General features: G+C 40.6%; 1 protein-coding gene across 2 annotated transcripts in view; it reads left to right on the top strand.

Moving 5' to 3' along the window:
• LOC124622082 (protein cramped) overlaps window positions 1–21,302 on the top strand; it is a 178,002-nt gene that overhangs the window by 140,406 nt on the left and 16,294 nt on the right. Inside the window, exons 12-13 of one of the 2 annotated variants that reach the window (XM_047147659.1) lie at window positions 3,182–3,500; window positions 4,990–5,253. In XM_047147659.1, the coding sequence (XP_047003615.1) occupies window positions 3,182–3,500; window positions 4,990–5,253 (583 nt within the window). Of the gene's footprint in view, window positions 1–3,181; window positions 3,501–4,986; window positions 5,254–21,302 lie in introns of both variants that reach the window. The other variant, XM_047147658.1, reaches the window with a different exon arrangement.

The following is a 21,302-nucleotide window of genomic DNA, read 5'->3' as shown; positions in this document are numbered from 1 at the left end:
AACTCTGCTAGGATCAAAGGGGCTTTATAGTGGTTAATGGCACATGGTTAATGGCACATTAGCTGTGCTGATATGTTGCTTCCAGGCATGCACAGATCAATACCTTCATGTTTTGTAGTCCAATTTTGTGGAAACTCGTCTTAGATCACTTCATAGTTGCACTGGTTTTCTGCGATGTTGCCAATTGTGCAGCTTGGGGTGGCTGTCTAATGGCTTGTTTATGAAATTGCATATTAGTCCTACTTTAGGCTTGCCTCGCATACTACCGCTGTGGAGTTACTTTTCTCACATTAATCCCCAAAATTAGCAATGGGGTTTCAATTCTTTCCATCTCTCCTTTGTGTGGGTCATTCACCATCTCCGTGACATTCTTTTTGCTGTTCCTTCTCATGCACCAACCTATCACTTTTTTGTACCTTAAGTCATTGCTGCCATCTCTATGCAACCAACCCAAGCTTGTACTCCATCTCTAAAGACCTCATTGTTGACAAGAAACTAAATCCTAATCGTGCTTAGACTTCTTACAAATCCTTTAAACTCATTCTGAAAACACCACCTGTTATCAGTAACTGTTGCAATGGTTCTTTTCCCATCTAAGCTGAGTTATCTGAAATTGTGACTATGCAATCTTTACTTTTGACCAAATGTCTACAATAATTTTATTTTGGAAATTTGTTTCTGATGAAAATTGTTTACTTTATGCTACGTTTCCTTCAAGAAATTAGTTTTATGCCATAATCTTAAATGTTTAAAGGTTCTGCATTTTCATTAAAAAAAATAATTTTCAACAGCATTCAGTGGGATTGTGGTATTGATGAAACATTAAGCAGATGTATCTTGCAAAACACTCTTTAGACGATTCATTACTATTTGTGTCTGTGTGAGTTTTGTTTCTTCTTTATGCTTTAACATAATGCTGTTTAACAACTTACCACATTTTCATTTTAAATGGCTCACAGTGTTTGACATTCAATTAGCATTTCCCTTTTAATTCAAAAAATTCTAGTTCTGAAACCCGGACACATAGCCACAATAGATTTTCTGTTTAAACTTTTCAAATTTACTCTCGAGGAGAGCCACTGGCAACAGTGTAATACTTTTGAGTGCAGGATCTTAAAAGCCTTATTTACACTAGAGCGGATGGATGTGACACAGGGGTAAGATTATGCAGACAATCTGCTAGTATTCACTGCCATTCAATTCCGTCTTGCATCTATGAATAAAGTGTTTATATGATGGAGGGAATGGGAGAGAACTCAAGAGCAATTGCTGCATTATGGACGTCTGTCTCCCTTTTCTTAAAATGTCACATGACACAACACACATCTGAAAGACTTGGTGCCATGTATACAATTAAGATAAAGATGGCCAATGATTCCTTCAGTTCAGATGCACACCAACCTCGAACTGTTACGGTAATGGTGCTTATGAGCAGGGGTATGTGGTGTAAGTTGAGGTGTAGGGACTGACAGGAAGTGTGCTATGTTAGTCCATGCAGTTGTGGTGACCATTGTGTCTGGATGGCATAGTGGTCAGATATTTTCAACTGGCCTGTTGATATAAATCAGTGCCCACTCGCAGCTAATGTCTTTTAGTTCCTTTTTTCTTGATTCATAGTGGCTGCAGGCTCAAAATGGCGTCTGTTCTTTCTGACTTGTCTGAAAGAGCAGACACCACATGTATAAGTATACAACCTATCTCACAGGTCACCAGATAAAATCTGGTATATAGTATGTTGGAGAGAGATTGTGTAATGGAAGGGGAAAAAGTCATTAATTTGAGTATTACAGCAAAAGCTTCTGACATAATTTATTTTTCTGTAATATAGTTACAGCTATGCAAGCCACGAGAAGCAGTAAGGGTTTTGTATATTTTTAATTTTATATCAGTCAGTGTAGTAGATATCCATTCATTTGTGCTTACATTCAAGGAAATTTATTGTGCTGTTTTTTTGTAATTAAAAAAGCACAACACCTTGTGCTTCTTCAGTGTTCCTGACAGATGGAAGCAGATAATGAATTTCTCACTTTCTAATATCCCCAGTTGTACATTTGAGTACTATCCAATTTCTTATCAAGCATACTTTTCGTTGAAATGGTTCATGGGTGAACTATGTCAACATGAAATACGCTTGGAGAAGCTGAGGAATCACAAACTTCTTTTTGTTGGGCCTTTTGTTTTGTTGATCTTTTGGATCCCACAAGCACCTAGATATTTACATTTTTCTGTTGGCAACATTACATACTTTTCTGACTACTCTATCTCTCTCGCCCAGATAATATACAGTAACAAAAGCAGTTTGCACTCAAATCAGCAGACTGCAAAGTAAATGCTCTCCGTGCTGCTGACATTGAGGTTATTGCCAAAATGGAAAGTGCAACAACTTACTTTGATGTCTGGCTGGAAGACAAATGAGCAGAGTAACACCAGGAGCACCTACAAATGTGAACAAGAAGTGGCCAAATGCTGTGTGCTCGTGCTTGCGTAGCATTTAGACATTGCAAAATGCAAGTTGCTTGTATTCGCTCCGCTACAAACCAAGCTTAAGCTCCATGACGTTATCACTTTAAGATATTTAATACTTAATATTACTCAGTGATTGTAATGAATGTCCTTGTCATTGGAATAAGCCTTCACTAATCTGAAGCTATTTCTAGCCACAGTAAAGTTGTACAAAAATGGAAGTTGTGATGGAAGCCTTGTACCATAATAATTCTTTACAGCTTATGACAGCAAAATATTATGCCCCATAACAAACTGAACGATTTAACTATTCGAAATCACGGTCAAGAAGGGTCATCTTAGAGTTACTGCTTGCAGGTTGAATTCATTTGACAAAAAATTATGTTGCATTTTTATAAAATCTTTATTAATTTACGACTAACTCACCTAAGTTAAAATAACACATGCAGAAAAGTTAGTGAACAACTAATGGATTTCTGTAACCAAAATAACTCATTTAGTTAGAGGATTCTAACTGCTGTGAACAATGTGTATTAATCTTAAGCAAAGTAATTAATTCTCACTTATCATTATTAATATTTTATGAGAGCTTTTTACATGTGACAGGCAACTTTGTATTGGTGCTGTTCAAATACAGTTAACATTTCAGTACATTTAGACTTGTGCCTGCTATAGTTGCTTCTTCCTTCCTGAATTTTCCAACATGCTTTCATTGCAGAAATTTCAATTACGATATTGCAATCGTCGAGGGAGGTCAGTTCGCCCCAAAAATGTGGTGGTACAACGTATGCTTCCACTGCTACCAAAGGCTCCAAGTGGTCATTCTGTGGTAACTCTAAATGTCATACAGCAAACCAGTCAATTACCTGGTGAATTTTTGCCTTTCACTACAACAACACCCACGACTGCAGTTCAACATTCTACATGTCATCCTGTCCTCCTCAAGCCACAACCACAACAGACAGAAACAGTGTGCTTGCCTGATCTCACAGCTGCAACGGTTCCAGTTACTGCAGTTACCACACCAGCAAGCACAGGTGAGCTGGAAGACTGACTAACTGTACTAAATAAGAGGCCATTGCATTTGATAAAATGGTCTCGGGACTTCATTAACTACATAAAATTTTCTGTACGAAAAAGTAAATGTGTGATTATATGTTTTAGGTGAATAATTAGCTACAGCCCTATACTCTAATATATTTGTACTTTTTCTGTAAAATTTTTTAACCTGAGTATTTTTCCCCCATTTAGTGTAGCATAATCTCATGTCTTCATATTGACTGTTTGGTAGTACTTGTTATGTATGAGTTGTGTGAGAAAAATGATGAGACTGATTTTTTATCTACCAAAGTTCGTATTTTTTTCAAGCAACAATATTGCCCCCTTCGAAGTAGTTCCCTTTAGTAAGTATACACTGGGGGAGTTGTTTGTTTGTTCCCAGTCACAGTACTAGTCCTGAAAGGCTTCAACTGGTAGGGCCTGTAACATGTTCATTACATTCTTTAAGTCATTTTTCAATTTTAGGAAAAAAAAGGTCACAAGGACTCGGATCAGATGAATAGGGAGGCTAACAGGACTCTCTTTTGGCTTGAAAAATTCCATGATGGAAGTAGTTGTATCATAAGGGGCATTGTCATGATGCAGCATCCACTTGTCAACAATATCTGGTCTTGCTCAATTCACCCTTTTTCTGAGCCTTTTGAGGCCATCTTTGTAAAACACTTGGTTGACAGTTTGGCCAACAGTAACAAATTCTTTATGCACAATACTCATACTGTCAAAAAACAGATCAACATTGGTTTGATTTGCTCATTCAAGCTCTTTTTGCTTAAGGAGATGTCTCAGTGAGCCACTCCTCACTTTGCCACTTCATCTCCAGATCGTATTAAAAAATGCAGGATTCGTCACCTCTCGAGATAATTAATTCACATGTTTCTTCGATTGCCCTTCTGCTCAGTTTTGAAGTTTTTGGCACCATTTTGCCACAGAAATTTTGCATATGCAAATCTGTTGTCAAAATTTGGTAACCTTTATCTTTATTGTTAATTGTCTGTCTCATCTGACAAGAGTACACATTCGATGTTTTCATTGGTTTTTTTAAGTTCATTTTCAACATGCCATCGAAAAACTTGTGTTGTTGATAAAGTATGTTCCCCATACGCCTGTTTCAACTTTTAAAAAATCACACTTACAGATACCCCAAGTTTAACACAAAACTAGATTGCATAACATTGCTCTAAATTCTGCTGTTTCATTTTCGTAACACACAACAAAGACACAACTTCACTATTGGTGCTCTCATGTGATGGCTTTACGAAGATGAAACTTGGACTGAACATTTGGAAGGGATGAACACACCAGTCTACACAAACAGATCACCCACGGTGTTGTCAGTACCATTTTTCTCACACACCTCACACAAAATAAAATATGGAACCAATCCATTAATTTTGAACATGTTTTGTTGAAAGAAAAATATGTATTTCCTTTTGGTGTGTCATATGTATTAAACACTTTCCTCAGCAGACATGTGTGCAGCCCTCCCTGTGGAACCCACAGTTCTGTCAGCAGAGCCCACTCCAAACACAGATGATTTGTCAGGTCTGTTGAGTCTTGATCTCTCAACACCACCTCCAACACCAGCACCTGTTTCTGCATCATCACCTCTTATAACAATTGCAGATGGTATTGACATAGCAAAGAATGATCACCAGTTGTCACCAACTACTACTGCATTACCTAATGGATTTTCTGATGAGTGTGATCCCACTGCACCCACTGGCTTTGGGGGTAAGTTTCAAGTAATGATTAACTACAGTATTATGCTCTAATATATTTATTTTTATAATTCTTTTTAAATTAATACTAAAAATTTTTGTCTATTGTCAAACATAGTCTCATAATCATTGTGTCCCCAATAGTACAATGTATTGTTGAGTTTATGCACAGTATGAAAGTGCTACATAAAGGAAAACATTTAAAATTCGTATTTGAAAATCTGTAAAAACATTAGATAACTAACATTGTGATGGAATACATGTTTTCCTTTCTTGAGGAGGAGGAGAGATCTGTTAGAAACAGCAGTTTGTGATAAGTTCAGAAAGAATATATGTAAGACAGATGCTTGTTGAGTCAGTTGTGTATAACTGTTTATTCTGAGTGCATCGGTGCCTATTTATTTTTGTATATCGTAATAACAATTAATAATAGGTTCTCAAGTCTTATATTTCTTGATCAACAAATTTAATGCGTGCTTGTGCTTGGAATATTATGCTACTGGCCATGAATTGGTGCCAACATTAAACCCTTACAAAAAGAAGTAGCATTAAGGAAAGCAATCTATATCGCAGTGCAATTGATCTAGGACATGACAGATACAGACATTTTAAGTAACGTTTCACTTCAACCACCAACAGTCTCACTGCAAACCTGTATTGATGGTTTTTCACAACTATAACACATGGATTCTGGACAATCCATTTATGGACGTTACTAGTATTGAGCATTTCATTTCTGGTAAAACAGGTTACATCTGAGAGAACTACGCACACAGGAAGGCAGGGATCAATAGTACAAAACTGCAGCACCCACTGAATCGGTACATCAGTGGTGTGAAGTTAGTAGGAGTTAAAACTTGCAGTGTCTGTTAGTGGTCATGGTATAGCTGCTACTCTCACATACCTTCTCATGTAGTGCTTAGCATTCTGTTAACTTTGCATGCCACTGATTGAGTGTTGGTTTCAGACTGAGCGTCCATGTGAGTAATCACTGCTTCTTCTAAGATGCGAATGTAGTTTATTATCCCTCTTGTTGGTTTTATTGTTCTACCACTTGTCGCATCTCTTTTAACCACTGGAACAGGTTGTGAAACATGGTATTCACTGAATGTCTCTTATGTGGATGCATGGCACAAAACATTCCTTTAGCAACCGTATATTTTCTTTTTATTTCTTCATTCTTGGAAAAAGTAATGTTTGCTAAAATTCAGTAACCAGTAAATCACCATTTCACTAGGACTGGCTGACCGTACATTTCAACTTGTAAGTATAGATTTCAGCCCCACAAACCCATATCAGAACTGACCATGTCCAATGTTCACATCATGCCATCTACTGTGCATTTGTTTTGTTCCACTGGTTTTGTAGCTTTATACTCCATTCTTCTAGAGAAACTGATACATTTGCCCTTGTTTAGCATCACTGAAAATTAGTATGATAATAAAACACCCCGTAGAAGAGTATTGTTCAGTCATTTTGAATTTGGTTGTGTGTATTTGGTACAGCTGTTGTAGTATTCTGCAGCATATCAATTATTTGATTTAATTTCTTGACTTACAGAAGCTGTTTTTAACTTAAATTGATACAAAGAATATGTCATTAATGATTGAGGCTGTCCTAAAGCTTCACAATAAATTTTTTTTATAGTCCAGTCCATGCATGATCCTTCTTGCCTTTTACTATACTAGCAATATTTTTTGTCGCGTGCACGTGTGTTTGTTTGTGTGTGTGTGTGTGTGTGTGTGTTTCTGTCCAACCCACAATTCTGCAACAAAGTTAAGGAAGGGCTAAATTGTCACAAAGTAGCCAGTTATTTGGTTAGTGATTGTATTTGACTGCTTCCTAAGGAGGTATAAACGACTGTTGATTCCCCCCAGATTCAATAGTAATATGGTTCACCCAGAGAAGATTTTTGACGAGTTAAACATATTTATAGTCCATCAAGTTCAGCATACATTACTAACACTCATTTGGTTGGAATTGACAGTGTTAAATATCAGTGGTGCAGATTATTAGCATTCATATTGAGGCTCTGATCATTCATATGTTGCATTATTCCTGTTACGTCATTAGCACAGTAGACTCCAACCATTTATTCTCTCTGCCACAGAATAAGATTGTGGTGTCGTTTGCATAGCTTACTACATGGAAGTCATGGGATGTCATTAATATGTGTATGGGGGCAAAAAGGATCCATAATAGAGCATTGATTTGCATCTTGTATTACTGATTTGCTGGCAATTAATAATTTATAGTCTTTTATATATCAATTCTGTACACTCGTGGGGGCCCTACATGATATTAGGCAGTTGTACCAGTTTCTTTGTATAAGCAGTACACCTCGTGAAGAAGGTACTGAGATGAGGCAGGATGACATTTCAGATTACCCAGTGTGCAGTTTGTAACTTACTTCTTTTATTTTTTCATACACTTATTTGATTATACTTTTATTTAAGGCAGTTACTTAGGATTTTCCTATAATACCACAATTAATAGAGTTGCCAGGAAGTTTAAGTATTTGTTTAAATGTCCGCCCCCAGTAGCTGAATGTTCAGCGTGACAGATTGTCGATCCTATGGGCCCTGGTTCGATTCGCAGCTGGGTCGGGGGATTTTCTCCGCCCAGGGACTGGGTGTTATGCTGTCATCATCATCATCATCATCATCATCATCATCCTGTCATCCTCATCGACTGCAGGTCGCCGAAGTGGTGTCAAATTGAAAGACCGGCACCCGGCAAATGACCTGCCCGACAGGGGCCCTAGCCATACGATTAAATAAATAAATTTAAAAAAAATGCACACTTTAGTAATTGCACTGTATATTCCATCTTGTCCAGTTGAGCATGTATTTTTAGCACTGGTAACATATTGAGTGCTTTCTGATCATCCAGCACCACAGCTGCACACATAGAAGGTGATGTATCGTCGTGACACACATTTTTAATTGCATTCAGAATTTTTTCCCTTTAGTCTAATGCTTACAGATTCACTGTCCATCTTCATGGTGCTTTTACAATATCTGGCAATTAATTCTCAGAACACCTTATATTCACTCATGAGCAATTGAATTGCAGAGACTTATGTACCATTCTGTAAGACCCCGTTTTTTTCTGAGTGTGGTGGTGGTTGTTCTGATACGTTGCCATGTCATGGACTTCAAGAAATATAACAGTGTTGTGTAGCCATTCTAATTTAAGATGCTTATCCGCCATCCGCAACTTGTGAAAATTTATCTGAGCTTGGCCTAATGTGCGTGTATCTCACGCGAAGGAGTTTTATTTGCATTCAGTAGGACTGAAGTCAAGTGACCTAGGAGGCAATACTTGGTACCTCAATGTACAAGTTAAGACATAATTATAGCATTTATTTGTAATGATCACATATCGATCGTACCACGGATGTGGTTGGATTCCAACAACTGTACCGATATCAGAGTTATGTAACTGCTATACAAAGTAAATTAGTCCAGGCAAAACAGCATTTATTTTTTGTAACTGACATGTCTCAACACCCAACTCTTAAGTTACATCATTAATCTGTAGAGACAGAACTGACTTCCATCAGTGATAGTCACATTTAATAGTAAACTCTTGTGCAGAGTGTCCATAGCCACACTGATGCACTATGGACTGTGGCAGTTCCAATCCTTGCAGGCTGTTTACGGCACAGAGTATTTCGATATGACAGTTTCTAACTTCAAACTAACTCTGCTGAAGGAATTTGTCAAAAGCAGGTGACTGTTCACACTAGACAAAACTCACTGAAGACTGCTCGCTGAAGACAGTCGTTCAGTCTGCTGGATCACGGATTATATTGCTACATGGATTGCTACACTGAATCCATGAAATTGATTGCTGCCGCTGCAGATCATGTGTTCCTTGGCTGTTTGCATGTCCAAGCGGAATGATGTCATAATTGCATCGGGTTGCCGTTCGTGGACGTGGCAAAGTTCAGCTACGTGGGTGGCATCTGCGAACAACCGCTGCAGCTCACACGGCTCCTGTCGTTGCGTGATGCAAGCTGTGTGAAACATCACTACAGGGGAGGGGAGGCCATGTCAGCAGGGGTAGTAACTTGGGACACCACTCCCCTCACTGAGAGAGAGAGAGAGAGAGAGAGAGGGGGGGGGGGGGGGTGAAGCCTCTTCTTCTTCTTCGGCTGCTACCTTTGGTGTTGGATGAAGTCCATATCAACCCCGGCCTCTGCACTAACGCTGCTGGGCTTTACTTTCATTGGCTCACGTGATGGTAGGACTTCGGCACTGGGAGGCTGCTACTCTGTTGAATCTCCTCCTTCACCCTGCAAGAAAAATAAGTTATTGACACTTGTAAGTGAGAGGGCTATAATTACTGGAAGGGAGAACCTTCTTGACATGGGGTCGGAGTTGATTGGTGTGTTTTCAAGATGTGTCTGCATCTGCTATGTATATGATATACCGTATTTACTCTAATGTAAGCCGCACTTTTTTTTCTGGTTTTTGTAATCAAAAAAACCGCGTGTGGCTTAGAATCGAGTGCAAAGTAAGCGGAAGTTCTGAAAAATGTTGGTAGGTGCCGCCACAACTAACTTCTGCCGTCGAATATACGTAGCCCTACACAGGCGTGCTTTGCAGGCACTGGCGCCAAAACCTCTGCATCAGTAAATAAATTTAAAAAAAGGTGGAAGACGAGCTTTTTTCTCTGCCTCGAGTTTCGACCACTGCATTTTCATACATTATCCAATGAAGGTAAATACAAATTCCGTATTGTTCATCTTAGAATGTACCAGCATTTCAATGTACTACGAAAATCCGACTGGAAAGTCTGTTTAGGATGTTTGTCAATATGACCAACTCTACGTTCTGAATTTTTTCCTACCTGTGAGAAGAGATGGTTGCTAATAGGAACTTTTATGAATTGTGAGTCACATGCAGTATTCTCTTCACCATAAGAATAATACGAATATAAACATTTTGCCATGTATTCTTTCGTGTTTGCTACTATCTCATTTAAATCCTGTCTGCCTAATAAACTATGAAGCTAGTGAGAGAACAGCAAAAACGGAAGAATATACGTATCATGTCATGTTTATATTCGTATTATTCTTATGCCTAATAGTGATACAGTCAGAAATGAAGCACGGCAAATGACTAGATTTTTAAATCTAAGATGACTCTTATTTCTGTGCAGAATGTAATGTACAAAAGAGGCATCTGCAAAGATTTTCAAACGGAGAAAAAAAAAAAAAAAAACCTCTCATGCAGAACATCTTCTATCATACGCAGTCTATTATTTGGTTCTTGTTGATCGTTATCAAAGAAAGCAGCAGTGTAAGTAACAACAAATAGCAGTCTCTTGCCATTGTTTCGCTAATGAGACAATTCCCCTCTTTTTTTTTATTGTAAGCGGCAGTAGCACGCACAAAAGCAAGCCATGCTGCGAGCGGCGACAGTTCATAAACACACAGTATCAGAACGCGACAAACAATGCATGACACAGTACAATAATGCATTTTCAGCTTAGAGTGATGTAAACACCTATAACAAAGAGAATGGCACTTATCAGATCAAAGAAAAATAAGCAATCTATTCAAACCAGATGAAGCACGTGAAAAAAGGAAGGGTATCCGTATAAATACGGACGGATCACCTGACACACAGCAATGGCTACCTGGTAAAGCTTAACTGCTAAGCTTACGACTCGAACAAAACTACTGTACTGTATCATCATTCGTTCGACCTAAATTGTGTCTCATATTACAATGGATCAAATTTGTTTCGATTTGGAGGTGCGGCCTAAAACTTTTCTCTCCCCTTGAATTTCGAGTCTCAGATTTCAGGTGCGGCTTAGATTCGGGAAAATTTTTTTTCCTTGATTTCGAGTCTCGTTTTTCAGGTGCGGCTTAGATTTGAGTAAATACGATACTTTGCGTAGCACAGACTGCTGTCCCTGGGGACCCTTTTTTCTATACCAAATCTCTGCATATGAGACCTTGGCATTGACTGCACACTATCGTTGTCTGTTGCTGAATCTGCAGGTGGCAGTGTTGTCCTAAAGGCGTGACGCTGTGAGGGACAGGAGGGTACTCATCGTTCAGTCATGCAACATCTCCCCCAGAGATGCATCGTTATGCGGAGTGCTTCTCTAAGAACAGAGAAATTTTAGTAAAATGTTCTCCAATGCGTAGTCACTTCTTTGACTGTCGAATCGAACCGTTCAGCAACCTTGTTTGATTCAGAATGAAATGTCAAGCTACAGAGGTGCTGGATCCCATGGGCCATGCAAAAAAGAGTCAAACTCGTGGCTCGTGATCTGGGTGCCATTGTCTGTCATGATGAAACTTCCTAGCAGATTAAAACTGTGTGCCCGACCGAGACTCGAACTCGGGACCTTCGCCTTTCCCGGGCAAGTGCTCTACCATCTGAGCTACCGAAGCATGACTCACGCCCGGTACTGACAGCTTTACTTCTGTCAGTATCTTGTCTCCTACCTTCCAAACTTTACAGAAGTCTCCTGCGAACCTTGCAGAACTAGCACTCCTGAAAGAAAGGATACTGTGGAGCCATGGCTTAGCCACAGCCTGGGGGATGTTTTGAGAATGAGATTTTCACTCTGCAGCGGAGTGTGCACTGATATAAAACTTCCTGGCAGATTAAAACTGTGTGCCTGACCGAGACTCGAACTCGGAACCTTTGCCTTTCGCGGGCAAGTGCTCTACCATCTGAGCTACCGAAGCACGACTCACGCCCGGTACTCACAGCTTTACTTCTACCAGTATCTCGTCTCCTACCTTCCAAACTTTACAGAAGCTCTCCTACGAACCTTGCAGAACTAGCACGCCTGAAAGAAAGGATACTGCGGAGACATGGCTTAGCCACAGCCTGGGGGATGTTTCCAGAATGAGACCGAGTCTCGGTTGGGCACAGAGTTTTAATCTGCCAGGAAGTTACATATCAGCGCACACTCCGCTGCAGAGTGAAAATCTCATTCTCGAAACATCCCCCAGGCTGTGGCTAAGCCATGTCTCCACAGTATCCTTTCCTTCAGGAGTGCTAGTTCTGCAAGGTTCGCAGGAGAGCTTCTGTAAAGTTTGGAAGGTAGGAGATGAGATACTGGCAGAAGTAAAGCTGTGAGTACCGGGCGTAAGTCATACTTCGGTAGCTCAGATGGTAGAGCACTTGCCCGGGAAAGGCAAAGGTCCCGAGTTCGAGTCTCGGTCGGGCACACAGTTTTAATCTGCCAGGAAGTTTCATCATGACAGACAATGGCACCCAGATCACGAGCCACGAGTTTGACTCTTTTTTGCATAGCCCATGGGATCCAGCACCTCTGTAGCTTGACATTTCATTCTGAATCAAACAAGGTCGCTGAACGGTTCGATTCGACAGTCAAAGAAGTGACTACGCATTGGAGAACATTTTACTAAAATTTCTCTGTTCTTAGAGAAGCACTCCGCATAACGATGCATCTCTGGGGGAGATGTTGCATGACTGAACGATGAGTACCCTCCTGTCCCTCACAGCGTCACGCCTTTAGGACAACACTGCCACCTGCAGATTCAGCAACAGACAACGATAGTGTGCAGTCAATGCCAAGGTCTCATATGCAGAGATTTGGTATAGAAAAAATGGTCCCCAGGGACAGCAGTCTGTGCTACGCAAAGTATCGTATTTAATCTTTTGGAGTCTGTTTGTAGTAGAAAGTTGCAGCCATAGAAATAGTTATGGAATTTTTTGATGGTGAAATAAGGACTTCCTTTTCAATTTGAGAGTAGCTGCACATTCACAATCATCGTTTTGCATTCAAATGCAGTGGGCTTGCCTGCTGTGCCCACCCTGTGGGCTGACATGTACCCAGTCCCAGTGTCTGAAACATCTGTGGCCACCATGGGTCATAGTGTACCAAACACTTGGAGTCCTGGAGGGTCCCTATCAGTTACTCGAATGCCCGTTGACATTCGTGTGACCAATCCCAACATTTGCCATTCCTAAGCAATTACTAAAGGGGCTCTGCAATCATAACTGATGTAAGAAAGAACATATTGTAAGGTTGGATTTGTCTGGGGACAGATCAGCAGTGTTTCTTGTTGTTGGAAGCTTGATGCCAAGCAATGTTCTGGAGGTGTTTGGTTGTGGGATGGATGCCGTCGACTGATGGGATATGACCGAGGCACCCAATTTTGTCCTGGAAAACAGAATACTTGTCCGTGTTCAGCGGGAGGCGTGGCTGATCTAAGGTGTCCAGTAACTCGTCCAAGTTGTAGATATGATCCTCAACGGTGTTTATGGTGACAATAATGTCATTGAGGTAATTGGTGGTTCCTGGAACCTTGTAAATCAGATGCTCGAGATACCTATGAAGTAATGCTACAGCTGAATTGATACCAAAGGGGAGTCATTTATACTTGTAAAGCCTTAAGCATGTATTGACTGCCACCACCTGTTGACTCTCCTCATTGAGAGGCAATTTCAGATATGTGTCTGTCAAATTGATGCGTGGGAAGAATTGTCCCTGACCGAAATTCCTTCTGGCCCTGAAATGGGGCATGTATCTGTGACAGAGGTTGCGTTAACTGTAGACCTGATATCCACACATAGACAAAGATACCTGTATGGCTTCTCAACAATGACAAAGGGGTTAGCCCACAGATTGTTGGAAATAGGTTCGATGATGCCATCCTCCTCCAGCTGGTCCAACTCAGGTTTAACTTCGTCCCATAAAGCATAATGAATGGGGGGGTGCCTTACAAAAGTTAGGGAGTGGGTCAGGACACAAGGTGATTTGCTCTTTGTAGTATTTGAGTCTACCATGGAACAAAAAAAAAAGCTCTCTCTTCATCTGTGACATGTATGTGATTTGCTAAATCTCAGACCATGAAACTAAGCATTTGAAACAGATCCAGTCCAGTGGTGTTGGCATCTGTACTTGATAGTGTTACTAGAAGTGGAACCTTCACCTGTTTATTTTTTGGCCTTTGATTTGAATTGTCTGATCACTATAACTTGTTAGCATTTCATGTATTTTGAACAACTGTGGGGACCCACTTAAACCATATGTGGCTCCGTTTGGTAGTTTTAGAGGAACCAATGTCAAGTTGAAACAGAATTACAGGTACATTGAGTTCAATAGCCACTAACACTGCTTTACCACCTTGAAAAAGAATGCTGTACACATTATTTTCAAAATTTTCATCATTAGAATGGAACCTATTCACCATAATCTTGACATAATTCATGCAAGTAGAGTATTTGATGATGTGGCATGATATCTGTAAACAAACATCTGCCTTACGATCAAGTTTCTGACAGTATAAGCACTTCATGCATTTGTAGCAGCATGACTGTAGTATAAGCACTTCATGCATTTGTAGCAGCATGACTGTCTACCATGAGCTATGAAGCACTAAGCATAAGATGTGACTTAAAAAAATGTCCAAAGGAATTTGATTTTGCCCTATTCCGGAGTGCTGTTAGAGACAGCTTCGACTATGCCGTCTACCTCCAGCCAGTATCACTCCTCCAAAAACTGTCTGAAAAACCTCAGTTCTTCTGTGTTAGATGCTTTCTCTGTCTATTTAGTTTATTACAAGACTTGAATAACCAGTAAACACTCGGTAAATTGTGGGATTATCGTAATGCATAAGAGCATTACGCAGTCCTGTGTCCGGAGTATGAATGATAAGCACATCTTTGACCATTGTATCAGCATAAGACAGAACACAGTCCTGATTTTCGCACTTGAAGTGACAGTTGCGAGTGTGACCGTGCGATATGGCAGCCATTCTTTAAATGACAGTACATATTTCTTTTATGCCCAATAAAATTTATGGCATACTGCTGCAACTAAAGTTTTATTCTGAAAACATTCAGCTAGCTTTGGATGCGCTCATGTAATCTACAATCTAAACTGCTACCACTGTGCTGCTTTCTACATGGACATGACAATTGACAAGCTGTCTGTCCGCACCAATGGCCACTGCCAAACTGTGGCCTAGAGACAGCTGGACCACTCAGTTACTGAGTGTGCCACCCAACACAATGTGCTTCATTTCAGTGACTGTTTCACAGCCTGTGCCATCTGGACCCTCTCTACCAACACAAGCTTTTCTAACTGTACTGATTGGAACCTTTCATGCAGTATATTTTGTGTTCCTGTAAGACCCCTGGCCTCAACTTTTGCTAGTCGCTGTCCTACACTTACCTCCTTCCCTGCACCCACTCCAGCAATGCACAGCCTTCATTCTGCCATCGCATCCACTAGTAATTTTCCCCTTCTCAACTCCTCCACACCCCCCCCCCCCCCCCCAAAAAAAAAAAAAAAAAAAAAAAAAAAAAAAAAGAAAAAAAAAAAAAACTACCACTGGACCTAGGTGCCCTCCCCAGTCTCCACTGTCACTTGTTCCCACAGACAGAACTTCATACCTGCACAAGATTCCTGCTCGCATCAGGCACAGTTTCAGTTCACAGTCCAGAGACAGAGGGTGCACCCACCCTGTGTGTGTGTGTGTGTGTGTGTGTGTGTGTGTGTGTGTGTGTGTGTGTGTGTCCTGCTTCAGAAGAAGGCCTGTTGGGGGAAACCTTAAATGCATAGCAGCCTTTTCGTTGTGCCTATCCGTGTCTCGGTGTCTGCTCTACATATTGAGTAAGAATCTATCCTTTTCATAATAGAGTTTGCAAAGAGAATCACCACTATGTTTACTATGAACAATTGCTGCCCAGCAGTAATTAGCACCATGCAGTAAGCACATTGTATTGTATCCTTGCCAGTGTGATCCACTTGGTGTCATTGAAGTATATCCACTTCAAATGCTGCTCATGAATGCCCTTGTGTTTGGTAATACCTGGTTGACTATGAATGATATGTACAGTTGTCGTCTTGAAGGGAGTTCCCATCATTATTAATCACACACTACCAACTGCATCACTCTTGTTACGGTTATGGTATTGCTCATGCCATGGATGTGGTTGGTTTCCAACTACTCTTTCAATCTAATAGTTTTGTAACTGCTACACAAAGTAAATCAGTCCGGGTACAAGAACCTACTTATTGTAAGTCACAAATAAATTAACACTGAACTCTACTTACACATTTAATCTCTATGTACAGAAAACAGTTCTATGAGAGGCATGGCAAAGTAGCCTGGCTACTGCAGACAGCCTCTGTGAGCAACTGGAGTTCAAACTGCTCGTGGCCTCGCCATGGTGGATGCTGTGCTGAACACTACTAAAATGGAGGCGAGGCCTACCCGATGGGGCTAGGAGTGTGGGACACAACATATTCACTGATGACAAACCAGTTTTGAGGCTCATACAACAATGAAAACAACCAGTTATTGACAGAAGTATTTAATATGAATATAATAGAGGGAAACATTCCACGTGGGAAAAATATATCTAAAAACAAAGATGATGTGACTTACCAAACGAAAGTGCTGGCATGTCGATAGACGCACAAACATACACATCCCCCTAAGGTAAGTCTTTCCGCTCCCGGGATTGGAATGACTCCTTACCCTCTCCCTTAAAACCCACATCCTTTCATCTTCCCCTCTCCTTCCCTCTTTCCTGACGAAGCAACCGTTGGTTGCGAAAGCTTGAATTTTGTGTGTATGTTTGTGTTTGTTTGTGTGTGTCTATCGATCTGCCAGCACTTTCGTTTGGTAAGTCACATCATCTTTGTTTTATTTAATATGATAGATAAAAAATCTGCTCACCAAGCAGCGGCAGAACATACACATAAAAGACGGTTGTAATTGTCAAGCTTTTGGAGCGAGTGGCTCCTCCTTCAGGCAGAAGGGTTGATGGGGAAGGGAGAGGGGTGACAGAAAAGGACTGGAGAGGTCTAGGACAAGGTTTGGGAAAGTCACCCAGAACCGTGAGTCAGAGGAGACTTACCATACGGGATGAGGAGGACAGACTGATTGTTGGGGACTGCATCGGACGAGATTTGGAAACCTGAGAGTTTAAAGTTGGAGGACAGGGCCATATGCAGACAGAGATTACTACTTAAACACCATGCATGAGTTAATAAGAGTGAAAAGCTAAGTGCATTATTCATAACAGAGATGGAAGGGGGGCAGTGAAAAATAGATGGGAATGTTAATGAAAGATGCAGAAAATTAAAACGAGGTGAAGTAAAGAGTAGTTACAGTGAAGAAATGCTGACACGGAAGAAATTAACATAAATTAAGGCGTGGTGGGTGGTGAGCACCAAGGATGTGTTGTAGTGCTAGTTTCCACCTGTGGAGGTTTGAGAAACTGGTGTCTGGGCGAAGAATTCAGATGGCGCGTGTGGTGGAATGTGCACCGAGGTCTCGAATGTCACATTGTAGAGCATACTCTGCAACAGGATATTGCGAGTTGCTTCTATACACCCTTTGCCTGTGACCATTCATCCTAATTGATAATGTGGTGGTAGTCAAGCCGATGTAGAAGACCGAACAATGTTTACATAACAGCTGTTGTAAGACGTTTCGTTTCACAGGTGGCTCTACCTTTGATAGTATATATTTTGCCACTTACAGGGTTGATATAGGTGGTGGTAGGAGGGCACAACAAAGTTGTTATCTGCAGGGGTCAGCAGTACCAGGATTGGATGTGATGGTCTGGGAAATCTGCTTTTTAACTAGGCTACTGGTGTACTTATGTGTAGTGAAGGCCGAGGTGAGAATGATGGTGTATTGCTATAGAGTCTGCCTCAGATGCCAAGGCTGTATGGAAGGTAACGTTTGTCATGGAAAGGTCGGCCACTGTCAAAATGTAAGTATGTTGATTGTTGGTAGGTTTTAATGTGCACAGAAGTGTGTAGCTGGCCTTCGGTGAGGACAGGATCAACATCAACGAAAGTGGCATGGAACTGATTGGGAGAAGGTACTCAGGAATTCCAGCAGGAATTATAGCAGGTCAGCCTCACCATGAGTCCATATGGTAAAGATGTCATCAATGTATCTAAACTAAATCAGGGACTGAATACTTATGGATCCCAGGAAAGCCCCCTCCAAGTGACCCACGAAAAGGTTGGCATAGGGAGGAGCCATCTTGGTTCTCATGGCCGTACCCCTGATCTGTTAGTATGTACGCCTCTCAAAGGTGAAGTAGTTGTTGGTAAGTATAAAGTTGATTAAGGTGAGTAGGAAGAATGTCATAGGTTTGGAATTAGGTGAGCGCTAACTGAATAAATGTTCAGCAGCAGGCAGACCATGTATGTGGGGGACGTTGGTATAGAGGGAGGTGGCCGATTATTAACTGAGTGAAAGCTGCTTATTCTTGGGAATAAGCTAATATTCTTAACAAGAAATGAGAGTAGGGAATTATATATTGAGAGGCGAATGCAAAATACCCAGACTTGTGAACATGGGTCAACAAGAGGTTTGTGAACTTACACCACTTACTGCCCAAACTGCCTGTTTCCGAGCCAATAATATTCTTTTAGAATGGGAAGAATTACCCCAAATTATGATACCATGTGACAAAAGTGAATGAAAATAAATAAAGTAGACTAATTTTCGTGTCAAACTATCACCCACTTCAGATATGGTTCGAATAGTAAAAATGGTAGCATTAAGTCTTTGAACAAGATCCTGAATGTGGGCCTTCCATGACAGCTTACTATCTATCTGAACACCCAGAAATTTGAACTGTCAGTTTCACTAATCCTATGCCTATTCTGTGAAATTAAAATGTCAGGTTTTGTTGAATTGTGTGTTGTTGTTGTTGTTGTTGTGGTCTTCAGTCCTGAGACTGGTTTGATGCAGCTCTCCATGCTACTCTATCCTGTGCAAGCTTCTTCATCTCCCAGTACCTACTGCAACCTACATCCTTCTGAATCTGCTTAGTGTATTGATCTCTTGGTCTCCCTCTGCGATTTTTACCCTCCACGCTGCCCTCCAATGCTAAATTTGTGATCCCTTGATGCCTCAAAACATGTCCTACCAACCGATCCCTTCTTCTAGTCAAGTTGTGCCACAAACTTCTCTTCTCCCCAATCCTATTCAATACCTCCTCATTAGTTACATGATCTACCCACCTTATCTTCAGCATTCTTCTGTAGCACCACATTTCGAAAGCTTCTATTCTCTTATTGTCCAAACTGGTTATCGTCCATGTTTCACTTCCATACATGGCTACACTCCATACAAATACTTTCAGAAACGACTTCCTGACACTTAAATCTATACTCGATGTTAACAAATTTCTCTTCTTCAGAAACGATTTCCTTGCCATTGCCAGTCTACATTTTATATCCTCTCTACTTCGACCATCATCAGTTATTTTACTCCCTAAATAGCAAAACTCCTTTACTACTTTAAGTGTCTCATTTCCTAATCTAATCCCCTCAGCATCACCCGATTTATTTCGACTACATTCCATTATCCTCGTTTTGCTTTTGTTGATGTTCATCTTATACCGTCCTTTCAAGACACTGTCCATTCCGTTCAACTGCTCTTCCAAGTCCTTTGCTGTCTCTGACAGAATTACAATGTCATCGGCGAACCTCAAAGTTTTTATTTCTTCTCCATCGATTTTAATACCTACTCCGAATTTTTCTTTTGTTTCCTTTACTGCTTGCTCAATTTACAGATTGAATAACATTGGGGAGAGGCTACAACCCTGTCTCACTCCCTTCCCAACCAGTGCTTCCCTTTCATGTCTCTCGACTCTTATAACTGCCATCTGGTTTCTGAACAAATTGTAAATAGCCTTTCGCTCCCTGTATTTTACCCCTGCCACCTTCAGAATTTGAAAGAGAGTATTCCAGTTAACGTTGTCAAAAACTTTCTCTAAGTCTACAAATGCTAGAAACGTAGGTTTGCCTTTTCTTAATCTTTCTTCTAAGATAAGTCGTAAGGTAAGTATTGCCTCACGTGTTCCAACATTTCTACGGAATCCAAACTGATCTTCCCCGAGGTCCGCTTCTACCAGTTTTTCCATTCGTCTGTAAAGAATTCGCGTTAGTATTTTGCAGCTGTGACTTATTAAACTGATAGTTCGGTAATTTTCACATCTGTCAACACCTGCTTTCTTTGGGATTGGAATTATTATATTCTTCTTGAAGTCTGTGGGTATTTCGCCTGTCTCATACATCTTGCTCACCAGATGGTAGAGTTTTGTCATGACTGGCTCTCCCAAGGCCATCAGTAGTTCTAATGGAATGTTGTCTACTCCCGGGGCCTTGTTTCGACTCAGGTCTTTCAGTGCTCTGTCAAACTCTTCACGCAGTATCTTATCTCCCATTTCATCTTCATCTACATCCTCTTCCATTTCCATAATATTGTCCTCAAGTACATCGCCCTTGTATAAACCCTCTATATACTCCTTCCACCTTTCTGCCTTCCCTTCTTTGCTTAGAACTGGGTTTCCATCTGAGCTCTTGATATTCATACAAGTGGTTCTCTTATCTCCAAAGGTCTCTTTAATTTTCCTGTAGGCAGTATCTATCTTACCCCTAGTGAGACAAGCCTCTACATCGTTACATTTGTCCTCTAGCCAGCCCTGCTTAGCCATTTTGCACTTCCTGTCGATCTCATTTTTGAGACGTTTGTATTCCTTTTTGCCTGCTTCATTTACTGCATTTTTATATTTTCTCCTTTCATCAATTAAATTCAATATTTCTTCTGTTACCCAAGGATTTCTATTAGCCCTCGTCTTTTTACCTACTTGATCCTCTGCTGCCTTCACTACTTCATCCCTCAAAGCTACCCATTCTTCTTCTACTGTATTTCTTTCCCCCATTCCTGTCAATTGTGCCTTATGCTCTCCCTGAAACTCTGTACAACCTCTGGTTCTTTCAGTTTATCCAGGTCCCATCGCCTTAAATTCCCGCCTTTTTGCAGTTTCTTCAGTTTCAATCTGCAGTTCATAACCAATAGATTGTGGTCAGAATCCACATCTGCCCCTGGAAATGTCTTACAATTTAAAACCTGGTTCCTAAATCTCTGTCTTACCATTATGTAATCTATCTGATACCTTTTAGTATCTCCAGGATTCTTCCAGGTATACAACCTTCTTTCATGATTCTTGAACCAAGTGTTAGCTATGATTAAGTTATGCTCTGTGCAAAATTCTACAAGGCGGCTTCCTCTTT

This window comes from Schistocerca americana, chromosome 7 (genome assembly GCF_021461395.2).
Source record: "Schistocerca americana isolate TAMUIC-IGC-003095 chromosome 7, iqSchAmer2.1, whole genome shotgun sequence".
In the NCBI taxonomy this organism is placed as follows: Eukaryota; Metazoa; Arthropoda; class Insecta; order Orthoptera; family Acrididae; genus Schistocerca; species Schistocerca americana.
This window is presented reverse-complemented; position numbering and strand designations above follow the sequence as displayed.